The following is an 18448-nucleotide window of genomic DNA, read 5'->3' as shown; positions in this document are numbered from 1 at the left end:
TTGGCATTTATATCCAACCTCTTTAATCTGGTATTATCATATGGTTCATGATGTCTTGTTCCATAACCTCTGTGTGCTGTATATTTCCACTGTATTGTATCAGTGGTGTCTCTTGGATGATAATTTGTGTTCCTCTGTCTTGGAGTTTGATAATAATTATCTTTCTGTTCTCTATATTGATGTCTTTGAGCCCGTCTTCTAAAGTTTCCATGAGGATAATAATCCTGAGTATAGTCACCTCTATCTCTATAGTTATTCATGTGGTGCCTTTGATGGGTAGCCATTTCCCATGGTCTGTAGGTGGTGTTGTGATATCGGTGATAGGGTTCTTGTCTATAGTTCCTTGACTCCCAGTGATCTCTATCATCCCTTCTATGATTGTACTTATCTTGAAAGTGATCAACACTATCACAATGGTGATTAACTGGGCTATATTGCATGTATGCCCTATCTCCTTGTGGTCTATGCAAATAAGATTTTGTGTGTTGAAATGTGTATTTATTAAAAGCGGTGTGATGTGTATTCTGATTTATACCTTGTGGCTTATCTTCAGGCATGCTATCAGGATCCCTTATCTCTAATATTTACCCCCCCCCCACAATTCTCATCATTTTTAGGATCTGTTGCTTCATTTGTTATATTGACACAATTTTCAATAGCTTTTTTATCTAGTTCTCTTTTTAGCTTTTTGGTTTTCTTAGCAATCACATCTTCTCTGATCTTAGTAACTTTTTTGACTAGATTAGATTTCCTATCAGAGATATCTATGCCTGAACTTTCTAAGTTCATTAAGATCTACTCATCTTCTTTAATCTCAAGGTCAGTTTCTTGCATTAGTTCCTCCCTATATTCTATGATTATATTCATTCATCTAGTGGAAAATTTGGATTTACAGATAGGGAATGCACAATCTTTATTAACTAGTAAACCCTTGGGTATAATATTGAGTTCAATGCATTTCTTGAGAAAAGTATGTCAGCCTTATTAGGACATTGAATTAGCAGCTGATTGTGATCAGGGATTCGCCTAGGGATCATCATCAACTTCTAAGGTTTTTTCTGTTACAAATGACTTCATTTATTTGGATTACAAAATTGTTTTTTGTTCTATGATCATCACTAACATTTGTTGTACATCACCATCATTTTCATTTTTTTCACCAACGTTACATTTTTTCATTTTTGATTTGTTTCACATTGATTGTGTCACTTCCCATCATTATCATTTTTTACATTTTTCTCCATTTTTGCATTTTTTGCACTGACTGTGCCACCTTGCTCACTCCTTCACCATTTTTACTATTTGAAGACGTTTTTAATCACATCTGTTATCACATTTTATTATTTTTTAAAATCATTATTCCATTTCAATCATTGTGTTCACCTCAGGATATTCACTTTATAATTGGTCCCTGCAAAGTATTGCAAGTACTGAATACCAGTCAAGTCAACCCACTCATTATCAGATTATTCTTTTTAACCTTTTATCTGTTTGTTTTATCATGGATCCATGAATTCAACACAACTGTGAATTTTATATTGTTTTTATTATATGTTTTATGTGCTTCTATGTATTAAATCAGTGTTACTTTTAAACATGATGAACAATCTTTTCTACTGCTGATTTTTTAACATGATGAACACTGCTGATATTGCTACTATTACATTAATCTTACTCAGTTGACATTCTCATACACCTCTGAGTGCTGCTGATATTGTCACTATTACACTAATCCTACTCAGCTGACATTCTCACACCTCTTACACCTCTTTGAGTGCCCTTATCGTTCTGTCACTTCCTATCCCATAGCCTTTGACAAAGGTTTTTTTCTCAGCATTTGCATCATCTTTGTTGGCGTTATTTTTGGCGCCAATATTTTTTGTTATATTAAGTCTCTCCCTCTTTTGCTCTCTCATTTGTTACAGAGGGCTATGATATTTGCTTTTGTTTTTTATATAAGCATTTTTCCCCATTCCTGAAACTGCTATTTTGTGGAAATTGGATATTTTGTTTTAATGTTAATTTTTTTTCTTTTTTTGTTACATTTTTCAAGGTGTCTCAAACTGATCCTGCCTCTGATGTTACTGTAGAAACTATGCTGCCTGTACACAATTGCTACCAAAGCTATGTGTGTATATTGTTTAGCTGATTTTATTTCTTCAGTTCAAATATGTGGCACTTGTTATGTTTTATTATTCATACTCATAAAGTTTCTATAGTACATATACATCTGTTTTACCTTTACAGTCTAATGTACATGATATTACTGTTGATAAAAAGGATTATATTGCAAAAGATATAGAGAAGGCTATGACTGCTATTCCGCGATCTCTCCTAACTTTTTATAAACCTTTGAAGTTTGTATTGATTGACAGCATACTGTAGTATTTCTTCTGATGTGGTTTTCTCTGACTCAGAGGATCCTATTTCAGAGACTGATTGTGATAAATCAAACTTTCAATTGAATGTATTCATTCTTGATTAACAAATTATTGTTTACTTTGAGTATTGAGGAATCTAGTCCTCTTGATAACAAGAATAGAAATTGTTTGAATTCTGTTTTTTTAAGCTTCTGAGGTAACTCTTGAAGTTTTTCTTATTCCAGATGCTATCTATCATATGTTTAGTAAGGAATCTAAACTTAGTGCTTCTTTAATTTTTTCTAGGTTTAAAAAGCTATATCCTTTATCTATAGCTAATTTAGTGTTTTTAGGTAAAAGTCCCTTAAGGTGGGGATATTTCTTCTCTTGCCGAACGTACTTCTATCCTATAGAAGATATTTCTTCTTTTAAGGATCCTTTAGATAGGAAATTTGTTTCCTATATTAAGAGAAGCATATTTACATATTGGCCATATTTTTTTAACCTGCCATTTATATGGCTAATGATGCTGCTGTTTCAACTTTTTGGTTGGACAGTTTAGTTATCAGATCTTGATTTGTCGAAGCATTGTTTTTACTTCAACATGCTAATCATTTAATTTGTGATGCTAAATTTTGTCATTTTATCTGATAATAAATTTTTTTTTTTTAGCCTTTTTTTACTAGAAAAGTTTTATGGCTTACATTTCTGATAAGGTGTTAAAATTTAGATTACAATCTTATTATTTTAGGATAGGAATTATTAAAGGTTTTCTATTGGATTTTATCTCCTCCTCCTATTACTGGGCTAAAGGCAGTCTTTTCTGCCCCAAGTTAAGAAATCTAAGGGTAATTGTTAAACTCCCAATTGTTTTTTCATTCCCCTAAGGCCTCTGGCTCTGATTTTAGATTTTTTTTCTGAATTTGAATAATTCAAATTCTTATAATTTAAACTAATTTCAGCCCCTAAGACTGCATGAAGGTGCAGCATTTTAACCAGTTCTACTGGTTGGGGGGCAGATTTAATTTTTTTTTCAACACATTTGGACAGTTTCTGTTCAAATCAGTGGATTCAGAATATTGTTTTCTCAGGGGTATCGAATAGGTTTCAGAATAAAAACCTCCCATGGGAAGATTATTTTCCATGTTATAACAAACCCTGTGGAAGCTCAGGTTTTTCTGAAATGTGTTTCAGATTAAGAGTTTTCAGGGGTGATGGTTCCAGTTTGGGTTTCTATTCAATTCTATTCATTGTCCTAAAGAAGAAATTCGTTCAGACTAATTCTGGTTCTAAATTTTTTATATCATTTTTTAAGAGTCCCAACTTTCAAGATGGTGACTATAGGGACTTTTTTGCCTTTCTGTTTAGCAAGGTTACTTCATGTCCACAATAGACTTACAGGACGCTTATTTTCAATTCATTCAGACCACTATTTTTTTCTGAGATTAACTTTTCTAGATAAGCATTACCAATTTGTCACTTGTCCTTTTGGGCTAGCAGCAGATCAGAGTTTCTTTTCAAAGATTCTTGGTGCCCTTCTATCTGTTCAGAGAGCAGGGTATTGTGGTGTTGCCTTATTTGGATGATATTTGGTACTAGCTTTAATCTTTTCATTTAGCAGAATCTCACTTGATACAACTAGTGTTTTTTCTTCAAGACATGGTTGGATGATCAATTTACAATAGTGTTTCTTGATTCCTTAGACAAGAGTCACCTTGTTAGGTTTCCAGAAAATTTTAGTTAGTATCTATGGTTCTTTCTCTGATAGACAAGAGACGAATTGTTAATTTTAGTTTGTCTAAAACTTCAGTCTCTAATTTTTCCTTCAGTGGTTATGTGCATGGAAGTTTTTGGTCTCATGACTGCAGCATCGTGTTCAATCCTCTCTGCTCATTTTCATTTGGGGCCTCTATAGCTTTGCATGTTGCACCATAGGTGCAGGGATTATTTTCAGTTATACTTAAATCCCAACACTTTTTTCTCTCTGATTTGGTGATTATACTATCACCTTATTGTTCAAGGGGCCACATTTGTTTGTCCTACCTAGACTGTATTCTCAACAGATGCAAATTTTTCAGATGGGGAAGCTGTCTGAGAGTCTCTGACAGCACTTGGGGTTTGGAAACCTCAGGAGGCGAGGTTACCAATCAATATTTTAGAACTTAATGCTATTTTCAGGGCTCTTCAAGCTTGACATCTATTGAAGAGACAACTTTTACAATTTTTTTTTTAAACAGACAATATCAACAGTGGCATTTGTCAATTATCAAGGATGGACTTGCAGTCCTTCAGTTGTAAAGGAAGTATCTTGGATACTTTCTTGGATGGATTCCAACTTTTGTCTAAATTTCTGCGATTCATATCATCGATTCAAGTATGGACAATAGGAAGGGGATTATCACAGCCATCAGACTTTATATCTGTGGGAGTGCTCTCTATCCAGATGTGTTTTTTTTTTTTAATATTGGTCAGATGTGGGGTCTTCCAGAAATATATCTAATGGTCTCTCGTCTAAACGAGAAGCTTTCCAGATACCTTTTCAGGTCCAAGGATCCTCAGGCGGAAATGGTGGATGCTCTTGCAGTTCTTAGTTTTCACCAACCTGCCTACTTTTTTCCGCCTCTGGTTCTTTTTCCAAGGGTGATCTCCAAGATCATAATGGAACGATCTTATGTGTTTCTGATAGCACCAGCTTGGTCTCTCAGGTTTTGGTATGCAGACCTTTTCAGGATGTCCAGTTGCCAGCCTTGGCCACTTCCTTTAAGACTATAGGGGAAAGAAAATGCGCTAAAAAGCTATCATACTCAGTTATGGACAAAAGTTTTATCTTAAGAAGAGTTTTATCTTAAAAAATAAAATAACAATTACGATATCGATATATTCAACACAATAAAATATAAATCTCAAATGAGACCACCGGTGGATTTCTAAAAGAGTATGTTAATATGCAGTACAAGGTAACTTCAATACTATAAAAACACAGGCTGATATGAATTCTAAGAGTCAGGTGCAATGTCCGTGCAAAGAGTCCCAATATTATAAGTCGGCATCAAAGTGGAAAAGGTCTCTGTTTTGCCGATTAAAATATGACTTTAAAATGTCTCTTAAGGTTAGATTGTATTAGAATGTTGATGGAGGTGTTGCGGTGAGGACAAACTACAATTGCGGTATGCAAAGATTTTAAGGGAAGAAACACTCTACCTTTGCTGATGGTGATAAACAAACTTGAAGCCGGTATACTTCACCACTTGGAGCTTTCATCCGTGTATGGCTGCACAAATCGCGCTGGTAATACTCGGTCCGTCTCTGTGCTCATGTCAAGGGATTTTTCTGAGGCTGCACAGCATTTATTATGGTGCAGCTTGTGTTCTTTTAACAATTTTAGCAGTTTCCCAGCTGTATACAAAGAACTTCTGCCACATTCAAGCATGTGTGTGTGTGTGTGTATATGTGTATATATATATATATATATATATATATATATATATATATATATATAATAGAATACAGCACTCTCTGGGCTTAAAGAATAGCAATAGTAGCTTTTGACACGTGTGTGTGTGTGTATATATATGTGTGTGTGTGTGTGTATATATATATATATATATATATATATATATATATATACACACACACACACACACTTGTCTATTGAAAGTTTGTATTTTACATGTTTTAAAATAATTTCCTTTGCATTTTTTCAGATTGCTTGTTGAACGCATTTTTGCTCAGTACATGGTCCCTCACAATTTAGAGACTACGGAACGGATGAAGTGTTTGTACTATTTATATGCAACGTTGGATTTAAACGCTGTAAAGTAGGTTTTTCTTTGTTTTATGTTGAAAGTTTACAATAATAATTGTTGCCCTCTTTTGTCATGACTGCATTCTCATAACTATTAGGTAATTAGTCTTATGTTCATCTGACGTAGGTACCGACTTTGTGTTATATATATATATACTGTATATATTCTACTGGATGTAAGAGTCCATGACCATAAGTCAGTATCTTTCCTACATCTCTCTCTCCCAGTAGTTCTTTGCCTCTTCTAGGAACAGAATCTAGATATGGTCAGGGCATTGAAATTCTATATACAGGCTACAAGGGAGTTCTGACAGACTGACTGTTTATATTCTGGTAAACACAATGGTCAGAAGGCTTTGGTAAGAAGTCTCATTTGCTTGGCTTACTTAGTTGATTTAGCAGCTCATTCTACTCGCTCCGTTACTACACCTTGGGTGTTTAAGAATGAGGCTTCTGTTGAACAGATTTCCAGAGCTGCTGCTTGGTCTAACCTACATGCATTCACAAGATTCTACAGGGTTGATATTATTGCTTCGGCTGAGGCTGCATTTGGCAGGAAGGTCCTGCAGGCTTTGCTACTTTGTAAATAGGTGCCTCCCTTTTCTCCAACATAGGTGTGTCCGGTCCACGGCGTCATCCTTACTTGTGGGATATTCTCTTCCCCAACAGGAAATGGCAAAGAGCCCAGCAAAGCTGGTCACATGATCCCTCCTAGGCTCCGCCTACCCCAGTCATTCTCTTTGCCGTTGTACAGGCAACATCTCCACGGAGATGGCTTAGAGTTTTTTAGTGTTTAACTGTAGTTTTTATTATTCAATCAAGAGTTTGTTATTTTAAAATAGTGCTGGTATGTACTATTTACTCTGAAACAGAAAAGAGATGAAGATTTCTGTTTGTAAGAGGAAAATGATTTTAGCAACCGTTACTAAAATCCATGGCTGTTCCACACAGGACTGTTGAGAGGAATTAACTTCAGTTGGGGGAACAGTGAGCAGTCTTTTGCTGCTTGAGGTATGACACATTCTAACAAGACGATGTAATGCTGGAAGCTGTCATTTTCCCTATGGGATCCGGTAAGCCATTTTTATTCAGACAGTAAATAAGGGCTTCACAAGGGCTTATTAAGACTGTAGACATTTTCTGGGCTAAATCGATTCATATATTACACATATTTAGCCTTGAGGAATCATTTAATCTGGGTATTTTGGTAAAATAATATCGGCAGGCACGGTTTTAGACACCTTATTCTTTAGGGGCTTTCCCTAATCATAGGCAGAGCCTCATTTTCGCGCCGGTATTGCGCACTTGTTTTTGAGAGGCATGACATGCAGTCGCATGTGTGAGGAGCTCTGATACATAGAAAAGACTTTCTGAAGGCGTCATTTGGTATCGTATTCCCCTTGGTTGGGTCTCAGCAAAGCAGATACCAGGGACTGTAAAGGGGTTAAAGTTAAAAACGGCTCCGGTTCCGTTATTTTAAGGGTTAAAGCTTCCAAATTTGGTGTGCAATACTTTTAAGGCTTTAAGACACTGTGGTGAAATTTTGGTGAATTTTGAACAATTCCTTCATACTTTTTCGCAATTGCAGTAATAAAGTGTGTTCAGTTTAAAATTTAAAGTGACAGTAACGGTTTTATTTTAAAACGTTTTTTGTACTTTGTTATCAAGTTTATGCCTGTTTAACATGTCTGAACTACCAGATAGACTGTGTTCTGAATGTGGGGAAGCCAGGGTTCCTTCTCATTTAAATAAATGTGATTTATGTGACACTGAAAATGATGCCCAAGATGATTCCTCAAGTGAGGGGAGTAAGCATGGTACTGCATCATTCCCTCCTTCGTCTACACGAGTCTTGCCCACTCAGGAGGCCCCTAGTACATCTAGCGCGCCAATACTCCTTACTATGCAACAATTAACGGCTGTAATGGATAATTCTATCAAAAACATTTTAGCCAAAATGCCCACTTATCAGCGTAAGCGCGACTGCTCTGTTTTAGATACTGAAGAGCATGAGGACGCTGATGATAATGGTTCTGAAATGCCCCTACACCAGTCTGAGGGGGCCAGGGAGGTTTTGTCTGAGGGAGAAATTTCAGATTCAGGGAAAATTTCTCAACAAGCTGAACCCGATGTGATTACATTTAAATTTAAGTTGGAACATCTCCGCGCTCTGCTTAAGGAGGTATTATCCACTCTGGATGATTGTGAGAATTTGATCATCCCAGAGAAACTATGTAAAATGGACAAGTTCCTAGAGGTCCCGGGGCTCCCAGAAGCTTTTCCTATACCCAAGCGGGTGGCGGACATTGTAAATAAAGAATGGGAAAGGCCCGGTATACCTTTCGTCCCTCCCCCCATATTTAAAAAATTGTTTCCTATGGTCGACCCCAGAAAGGACTTATGGCAGACAGTCCCCAAGGTCGAGGGAGCGGTTTCTACTTTAAACAAACGCACCACTATACCCATAGAAGATAGTTGTGCTTTCAAAGATCCTATGGATAAAAAATTAGAAGGTTTGCTTAAAAAGATGTTTGTTCAGCAGGGTTACCTTCTACAACCAATTTCATGCATTGTCCCTGTCACTACAGCCGCGTGTTTCTGGTTCGATGAGCTAGTAAAGGCGATCGATAGTGATTCTCCTCCTTATGAGGAGATTATGGACAGAATCCGTGCTCTCAAATTGGCTAATTCTTTCACCCTAGACGCCACTTTGCAATTGGCTAGGTTAGCAGCAAAGAATTCTGGGTTTGCTATTGTGGCGCGCAGAGCGCTTTGGTTGAAATCTTGGTCAGCTGATGCGTCTTCCAAGAACAAACTCCTTAACATTCCTTTCAAGGGGAAAACGCTGTTTGGCCCTGACTTGAAAGAGATTATCTCTGATATCACTGGGGGTAAGGGCCACGCCCTTCCTCAGGATAGGTCTTTCAAGGCCAAAAATAAACCTAATTTTCGTCCCTTTCGTAGAAACGGACCAGCCCCAAGTGCTACGTCCTCTAAGCAAGAGGGTAATACTTCTCAAGCCAAGCCAGCCTGGAGACCAATGCAAGGCTGGAACAAGGGAAAGCAGGCCAAGAAACCTGCCACTGCTACCAAGACAGCATGAAATGTTGGCCCCCGATCCGGGACCGGATCTGGTGGGGGGCAGACTCTCTCTCTTCGCTCAGGCTTGGGCAAGAGATGTTCTGGATCCTTGGGCACTAGAAATAGTCTCCCAAGGTTATCTTCTGGAATTCAAGGGGCTTCCCCCAAGGGGGAGGTTCCACAGGTCTCAATTGTCTTCAGACCACATAAAAAGACAGGCATTCTTACATTGTGTAGAAGACCTGTTAAAAATGGGAGTGATTCATCCTGTTCCATTAGGAGAACAAGGGATGGGGTTCTACTCCAATCTGTTCATAGTTCCCAAAAAAGAGGGAACGTTCAGACCAATCTTAGATCTCAAGATCTTAAACAAGTTTCTCAAGGTTCCATCGTTCAAAATGGAAACCATTCGAACAATTCTTCCTTCCATCCAGGAAGGTCAATTCATGACCACGGTGGATTTAAAGGATGCGTATCTACATATTCCTATCCACAAGGAACATCATCGGTTCCTAAGGTTCGCATTCCTGGACAAGCATTACCAGTTCGTGGCGCTTCCTTTCGGATTAGCCACTGCTCCAAGGATTTTCACAAAGGTACTAGGGTCCCTTCTAGCGGTGCTAAGACCAAGGGGCATTGCAGTAGTACCTTACTTGGACGACATTCTGATTCAAGCGTCGTCCCTTCCTCAAGCAAAGGCTCACACGGACATAGTCCTGGCCTTTCTCAGATCTCACGGATGGAAAGTGAACGTGGAAAAGAGTTCTCTATCTCCGTCGACAAGGGTTCCCTTCTTGGGAACAATAATAGACTCCTTAGAAATGAGGATTTTTCTGACAGAGGCCAGAAAAACAAAACTTCTAAACTCTTGTCGGACACTTCATTCCGTTCCTCTTCCTTCCATAGCGCAGTGCATGGAAGTAATAGGTTTGATGGTAGCGGCAATGGACATAGTTCCTTTTGCGCGCATTCATCTAAGACCATTACAACTGTGCATGCTCAGTAAATCATTCAATGGGCGGAGACTCACTCCTGCCACCTGTCTGCAATCCACATCCCAGGAGTGGAAAATTGGGAAGCGGATTTTCTGAGTCGTCAGACATTACATCCGGGGGAGTGGGAACTCCATCCGGAAATCTTTGCCCAAATCACTCAACTGTGGGGCATTCCAGACATGGATCTGATGGCCTCTCGTCAGAACTTCAAGGTTCCTTGCTACGGGTCCAGATCCAGGGATCCCAAGGCGACTCTAGTAGATGCACTAGTAGCACCTTGGACCTTCAAACTAGCTTATGTATTCCCGCCGTTTCCTCTCATCCCCAGGCTGGTAGCCAGGATCCATCAGGAGAGGGCGTCGGTGATCTTGATAGCTCCTGCGTGGCCACGCAGGACTTGGTATGCAGATCTGGTGAATATGTCATCGGCTCCTCCATGGAAGCTACCTTTGAGACGAGACCTTCTTGTTCAAGGTCCGTTCGAACATCCGAATCTGGTCTCACTCCAGCTGACTGCTTGGAGATTGAACGCTTGATCTTATCAAAACGAGGGTTCTCAGATTCTGTTATTGATACTCTTGTTCAGGCCAGAAAGCCTGTAACTAGAAAAATTTACCACAAAATATGGAAAAAATATATCTGTTGGTGTGAATCTAAAGGATTCCCTTGGGACAAGGTAAAGATTCCTAAGATTCTATCCTTTCTTCAAGAAGGATTGGAGAAAGGATTATCTGCAAGTTCCTTGAAGGGACAGATTTCTGCCTTGTCTGTGTTACTCCACAAAAAGCTGGCAGCTGTGCCAGATGTTCAAGCCTTTGTTCAGGCTCTGGTTAGAATTAAGCCTGTTTACAAACCTTTGACTCCCCCTTGGAGTCTCAACTTAGTTCTTTCAGTTCTTCAGGGGGTTCCGTTTGAACCCTTACATTCCGTTGATATTAAGTTATTATCTTGGAAAGTTTTGTTTTTGGTTGCAATTTCTTCTGCCAGAAGAGTTTCAGAATTATCTGCTCTGCAGTGTTCTCCTCCTTATCTGGTGTTCCATGCAGATAAGGTGGTTTTACGTACTAAACCTGGTTTTCTTCCAAAAGTTGTTTCTAACAAAAACATTAACCAGGAGATAGTCGTGCCTTCTTTGTGTCCGAAACCAGTTTCGAAGAAGGAACGTTTGTTGCACAATTTGGATGTTGTTCGCGCTCTAAAATTCTATTTAGATGCTACAAAGGATTTTAGACAAACATCTTCCTTGTTTGTTGTTTATTCTGGTAAAAGGAGAGGTCAAAAAGCAACTTCTACCTCTCTCTCTTTTTGGATTAAAAGCAACATCAGATTGGCTTACGAGACTGCCGGACGGCAGCCTCCTGAAAGAATCACAGCTCATTCCACTAGGGCTGTGGCTTCCACATGGGCCTTCAAGAACGAGGCTTCTGTTGATCAGATATGTAGGGCAGCGACTTGGTCTTCACTGCACACTTTTACCAAATTTTACAAGTTTGATACTTTTGCTTCTTCTGAGGCTGTTTTTGGGAGAAAGGTTTTGCAAGCCGTGGTGCCTTCCATTTAGGTGACCTGATTTGCTCCCTCCCTTCATCCGTGTCCTAAAGCTTTGGTATTGGTTCCCACAAGTAAGGATGACGCCGTGGACCGGACACACCTATGTTGGAGAAAACAGAATTTATGTTTACCTGATAAATTACTTTCTCCAACGGTGTGTCCGGCCCACGGCCCGCCCTGGTTTTTTAATCAGGTCTGATAATTTATTTTCTTTAACTACAGTCACCACGGTATCATATGGTTTCTCCTATGCAAATATTCCTCCTTAACGTCGGTCGAATGACTGGGGTAGGCGGAGCCTAGGAGGGATCATGTGACCAGCTTTGCTGGGCTCTTTGCCATTTCCTGTTGGGGAAGAGAATATCCCACAAGTAAGGATGACGCCGTGGACCGGACACACCGTTGGAGAAAGTAATTTATCAGGTAAACATAAATTCTGTTTTTTCTTTCTTAAGACACAGGGACTCCACGGATCATCATCAATTACTGTTGGGAATATCACTCCTGGCCAGCAGGCAGTGGCAAAGATCAGCAAAGCTGTTAAAGTATCACTTCCCTTCCCACAACCCCAGTTATTCTCTTTGATTGTGGTGCAAGGAGGTGGTGACGTTTTCGGTGTCTGAAAAGAAGTTTACTTGAATCAAGAGTTTATTATTTTAAAGCAGAGTAGGTTTGCTCTGATCTTTCCTTGGATCCAGCCGTAGTCCACGTCAGCCTCTTCAGTAGGGCAGTGGTGGCTTTAAGCAGTTGGGAACTAGTGAGGTACGATCCTCACTGCGCTTTCTCAAACAGTTTGTGCTGCCCTACTCAGCCTGAGTAAGCTTACTCCTTTCTTTCTTTTTCTTTCTCTTTTTTTTTCTTTCTTTTTCTTTCTTTCTTTCTTTTTCTTTCTTTTTCTTTCTTTCTTTTTCTTTCTTTTTCTTTTTTTTTCTTTCTTTTTCTTTCTTTTTTTTTTTCTTTCTTTTTCTTTCTTTTTTTTCTTTCTTTCTTTCTTTCTTTTTCTTTTTTTCTTTCTTTTTCTTTTTTTCTTTCTTTTTCTTTCTTTTTCTTTCTTTCTTTCTCTTTCTTTCTTTTTCTTTCTTTTTCTTTCTTTTTCTTTCTTTTTCTTTCTTTCTTTCTTTCTTTCTTTCTTTCAGCTGCATCAACTTTTTGGTTGAAAAATTTAGCGCAAATTAGATTCTGATTTGTCTAGCATTGTTGACTTGCTTCAACATGCTAATCATTTTATTTGTGATGCCATTTTTTATATCATCAAAATTGATGTTAAATCTATGTCTTTAGCTATTTTAGCTAGAAGAGCTTTGTGGCTTAAATCTTGGAATGCTGACATGACTTCTAAGTCTAGATTGTTTTCTCTTTCTTTCCAAGGTAATAAGTTATTTGGTTCTCAGTTGGATTTGATTATTTCAACTGTCACTGGGGGGAAGGTAGTTTTTTTTGCCTCAGGATAAAAGACCTAAGGGTAAATCTAAAGCTTCTTACCATTTTCGTTCCTTTCGACAGAATAAGGAACAGAAACCTAATCTTTCCCCCAAGGAATCCGTTTCCAATTGGGAGCCTTCCTCAAATTGGAATAAATCCAAGCCATTTAAGAGACCAAAGCCAGCCGCCAAGTACCCATGAAGGTGCGGCCCTCATTCCAGCTCAGCTGGTTGGGGGCAGATTAAGATTTTTCAAAGATGTTTGGACAAATTCTGTCCGAAATCAATGTATTCTGAGTATTCTCTCAGGGGTACCGAATAGGATTCAGAGTAAGACCTCTTGTGAGAAGATATTTCTTTTACAAAGATATGACAAGTCCACGGATTTCATCCTTACTTGTGGGATATTAACCTCCTGCTAACAGGAAGTGGCAAAGAGCACCACAGCAGAGCTGTATATATAGCCCCTCCCCTTCCCCTCCACCCTCGGTCATTCTCTTTGCCTGTGTTTTGCTAGGAAGACATGCTAAAGTGAGGTGTTAGTTTTAGTTTCTTCAATCAAGAAGTTTATTTTAAATGGTACCTGTGCGTACTATTTTCCTCAGGGGGATATGGAAGAAGATTTCTGCCCTGAGGTTTGATGATCTTAGCATTTGTAACTAAGATCCACGCTGGTTCCCACAAGATTTCTGAAGGTAACCATGAGACATCTTCAGTGTGGAGACCGGTTTCATGCTACAAGCAGCATTAAGGTATGTGCAGCCTTTTTTTCTGAGGAGACTTGGTGTATCAGAACTGGCTGGCATGATTTCCCTGCATGGGAATGGGGTAAGCAGTAAAATCTATTTTAATAAGAGGTGTGTTACTGGAGTCCCTATTTTATATTTATCATTAGTTGATATTTGGGCATTATGTGACATGGGAGACAATATAAAAAACGATGTTTTATTTTTTTTTATTTTTGGCACTTAAAACTTATTGGTTTTATGCTTGAGGGTTATATTGTGTGTGTATTTTTACTTTAGTGCAAAACTGCATTTCCATGCGGTGTTGTTTGGGCCTACTCTGACTTTTGACCTTAAGGGACGGAGCCTATTTTGGCGCAATTTCTTCAGGCTTAGCAGCAGCAAACAGTAACTCGGTGGCTCTTGGACTGTGTAGCTGGTCTGAAGGGTTGGAAACTTGATTCGAAGTACCCTGGGGGCAGGTAGGCGCCACAGCAGAGCTGTGGCGAGGTGCAGAGTGTATTTTTATCTATCTTTTGACTACATGTTGTTATAAGTACTTTTAAAGCCTTATTTCTGCCCTTACCTTCTGGGTGCAGTAATTTTTGGATTAACCAACAATATTAAGTTAAATTTGGGAATAATTTAACGTTTTTTGTGCATTTTGGAGAAATTGTTCACTTTTTCTTTTCTTAAAGTCACAGTACACGTTTTTTCTAATGTTTATTTTATGCTATAAATAAGTGTTTAAACAACTTTTGTGGCATTACTAGTCTGTTCAACATGTCTGACAATGAGGTTTCTCATTATTCTGTGTGTTTAGAAGCTATTGTGCAACCCCCTCTAACATTGTGTAACTTTTGTACTGAAAGGGCTTTACAATGTAAAAAGCATATTTCTTTCATGTAATTAGCAAGAGTCCATGAGCTAGTGACGTATGGGATATACATTCCTACCAGGAGGGGCAAAGTTTCCCAAACCTCAAAATGCCTATAAATACACCCCTCACCACACCCACAATTCAGTTTTACAAACTTTGCCTCCTATGGAGGTGGTGAAGTAAGTTTGTGCTAGATTCTACGTTGATATGCGCTCCGCAGCAAGTTGGAGCCCGGTTTTCCTCTCAGCGTGCAGTGAATGTCAGAGGGATGTGAGGAGAGTATTGCCTATTTGAATGCAGTGATCTCCTTCTACGGGGTCTATTTCATAGGTTCTCTGTTATCGGTCGTAGAGATTCATCTCTTACCTCCCTTTTCAGATCGACAATATACTCTTATTTATATACCATTACCTCTGCTGATTTTCGTTTCAGTACTGGTTTGGCTTTCTACAAACATGTAGATGAGTGTCCTGGGGTAAGTAAGTCTTATTTTCTGTGACACCCTAAAGCTATGGTTGGGCACTTTTTTTATAAAGTTCTAAATATATGTATTCAAACATTTATTTGCCTTGACTCAGGATGTTCAACATTCCTTTTTTTTTAGACAGTCAGTTTCATATTTGGGATAATGCATTTGAATCAATCATTTTTTCTTACCTTAAAAAATTTGACTTTTTCCCTGTGTGCTGTTAGGCTCGCGGGGGCTGAAAATGCTTCATTTTATTGCGTCATTCTTGGCGCGGACTTTTTTGGCGCAAGAAATCTTTCTGTTTCCGGCGTCATACGTGTCGCCGGAAGTTGCGTCATTTTTTTGACGTTCTTTTGCGCCAAAAATGTCGGCGTTCCGGATGTGGCGTCATTTTTGGCGCCAAAAGCATTTAGGCGCCAAATAATGTGGGCGTCTTATTTTGCGCTAAAAAAAAATATATGGGCGTCGCTTTTGTCTCCACATTATTTAAGTCTCATTTTTCATTGCTTCTGGTTGCTAGAAGCTTGTTCACTGGCATTTTTTTCCCATTCCTGAAACTGTCATTTAAGGAATTTGTTCAATTTTGCTTTATATGTTGTCTTTTTCTATTACATATTGCAAGATGTTCCACGTTGCAACTGAGTCAGAAGATACTTCAGGGAAATCACTGCCCGGTGCTGGAGCTACCAAGCTAAGTGTATCTGCTATAATTTTTGGTATCTGTTTCTCCAGCTGTTGTTTGTATTGCATGTCATGACAAACTTATTAATGCAGATAAAATTTCCTTTAGTACTGTTACATTACCTGTTGCTGTTCCGTCAACATCTAATTTTCAGAGTGTTCCTGATAAACATAAGAGATTTTATTTTTTAAATCCATTAAGAAGGCTATGTCTGTTATTTCTCCTTCTAGTTTATATAAAAGTCTTTTAAAACTTCTCTTTTTTCAGATGAATTTTTAAATGAACATCATCATTCTGATACTGATAATGGTTCTTCTGGTTCAGAGGTTTCTGTCTCAGAGGTTGATGCTGATAAATCTTTGTATTTGTTCAAGATGGAATTTATTCGTTCTTTATTTAAAGAAGTATTAATTGCATTAGAAATAGAGGATTCTGGTCCTCTTGATACTAAATCTAAACGTTTAAATAAGGTTTTTAAATCTCCTGTAGTTATTCCAGAAGTGTTTAATCTCCCTGATGCTATTTCTGAAGTAATTTCCAGGGAATGGAATAATTTGGGTAATTCTTTTACTCCTTCTAAACGTTTAAGCAATTATATCCTGTGCCATCTGACAGATTAGAGTTTTTTGGGACAAAATCCCTAAGGTTATGGGGCTGTCTCTACTCCTGCTAAATGTACTACTATTTCTACGGCAGATAGTACTTCATTTAAGGATCCTTTAGATAGGAAAATTGAATCCTTTCTAAGAAAGCTTACTTATGTTCAGGTAATCTTCTTAGACCTGCTATATTTTTAGCGGATGTTGCTGCAGCTTCAACTTTTTGGTTAGAAGCTTTAGCGCAACAAGTAACAGATCATAATTTTATAGCATTATTATTATTCTATAACATGCTAATAATTTTATTGGTGATACCATCTTTTGATATCATTTGAGTTGATGTCAGGTATGTGTGTCTAGCTATTTTAGCTAGAAAAGCTTTATGGATTAAACTTGGAATGCTGATATGTCTTCTACGTCAACTTTGCTTTCCCTTTCTTTCCAGGGTAATAAATTATTATCTCAACTGTTTCTGGAAGGAAGGGAACTTTTTTACCAAAGGATAAAAAAATCTAAGGTAAATTTAGGTCTAATAATCTTTTCGTTCCTTTCCTCACAACAAGGAACAAAAGTCTGTTCCTTCATCCTCAGGAGCGGTATCAGTTTGGAAACTATTTCCAGTTTGGAATATATCCAAGCCTTATAGAATCCTATAGCCAGCTCCTAAGTACCCATGAAGGTGCGGCCCTTATTCCAGCTCAGCTGGTATGGGGCAGATTACGTTTTCTTCAAAGAAATTTGGATCAATTCCGTTCTCAATCTCTGGTTTCAGAACATTGTTTCAGAAAGGTACAGAATTGGCTTCAAGTTAAGGCCTCCTGCTAAGAGATTTCCCAGTTAACACAGCAAAGGCTCAGCATTTCTGAAATGTGTTTCAGATCTAGAGTTGGCTGGAGTAATTATGCCAGTTCCAGTTCTGGAACAGGGGCTGGGGTTTTATTTTATCTCTTCATTGTACCAAAGAAGGTCAATTCCTTCAGACCAGTTCCGGATCTATCATTATTGAATCGTTATGTAAGGATACCAACATTCAAGATGGTTACTGTAGGACTATCCTGCCTTTTGTTTAGCAAGGGCATTATATGTCTACAATAGATTTACAGGATGTGTATCTGCATATTCCGATTCTTCCAGATCATTTTTAGTGTCTGAGATTCTCTTTTTAGACAAGCATTACCAGTTTTGTGGCTCTATCGTTTGGCCTAGCCTCAGTTCCAAGAATTTTTTTCAAAGGTTCTCGGTGCCCTTCTTTCTGTAATCAGAGAACAGGGTTTTGGTATTTCCTTATTTGGACGATATCTTGGTACTTGCTCAGTCTTCTCATTTTCGAAGAATCTCATTCGAATCGACTTGTGGTGTTTCTTCAAGTTCATGGTTGGAGGATCAATTTACCAATCAGTTCATTGATTCCTCAGACAAGGGTAACCTTTTTAGGTTTCTAGATAGATTCAGTGTCTATGACTCTGTCCTTGTCAGACAAGAGAAGTTTAACATTGATATCAGCTTGTCAAAACCTTCAGTCACAATCATTCCCTTTGGTAGCCTTATGCATGGAAATTTTAGGTCTTAGGACTGCCGCTTCAGATGCAATCTCCTTTGCTCGTTTTCACATGCGACCTCTTCAGCTCTGTATGCTGAACCAATGGTGCAGGGATTACTCAAAGATATCTCAATTAATATCTTTAAACCGATTATACGACACTCTCTGACATGGTGGACAGATCACCATCGTTTAGTTCAGGGGGCTTCTTTGTTCTTCCGACCTGGACTATAATCTCAACAGATGCAAGTCTTACAGGTTGGGGAGCTGTGTGGGGGTATCTGACGGCACAAGGGGTTTGGGAATCTCAGGAGGTGAGATTTCCGATCAATATTTTGGA

The 18448-nt window shown here is 38.5% G+C and overlaps 1 protein-coding gene across 1 annotated transcript in view; it reads left to right on the top strand.

The window, feature by feature from the left end:
- PDS5B (PDS5 cohesin associated factor B) overlaps positions 1-18448 on the top strand; it is an 890287-nt gene that overhangs the window by 430545 nt on the left and 441294 nt on the right. The window contains exon 13 of the mRNA XM_053708457.1: positions 6065-6178. Within this exon, the coding sequence (XP_053564432.1) occupies positions 6065-6178 (114 nt within the window). The remainder of the gene's footprint in view (positions 1-6064; positions 6179-18448) is intronic.

This window comes from Bombina bombina, chromosome 3, assembly GCF_027579735.1.
Source record: "Bombina bombina isolate aBomBom1 chromosome 3, aBomBom1.pri, whole genome shotgun sequence".
Lineage (NCBI taxonomy): Eukaryota > Metazoa > Chordata > Amphibia > Anura > Bombinatoridae > Bombina > Bombina bombina.
The sequence above is the reverse complement of the archived record's forward strand: the minus strand, read 5'-3'. Positions and strand labels throughout refer to the sequence as shown.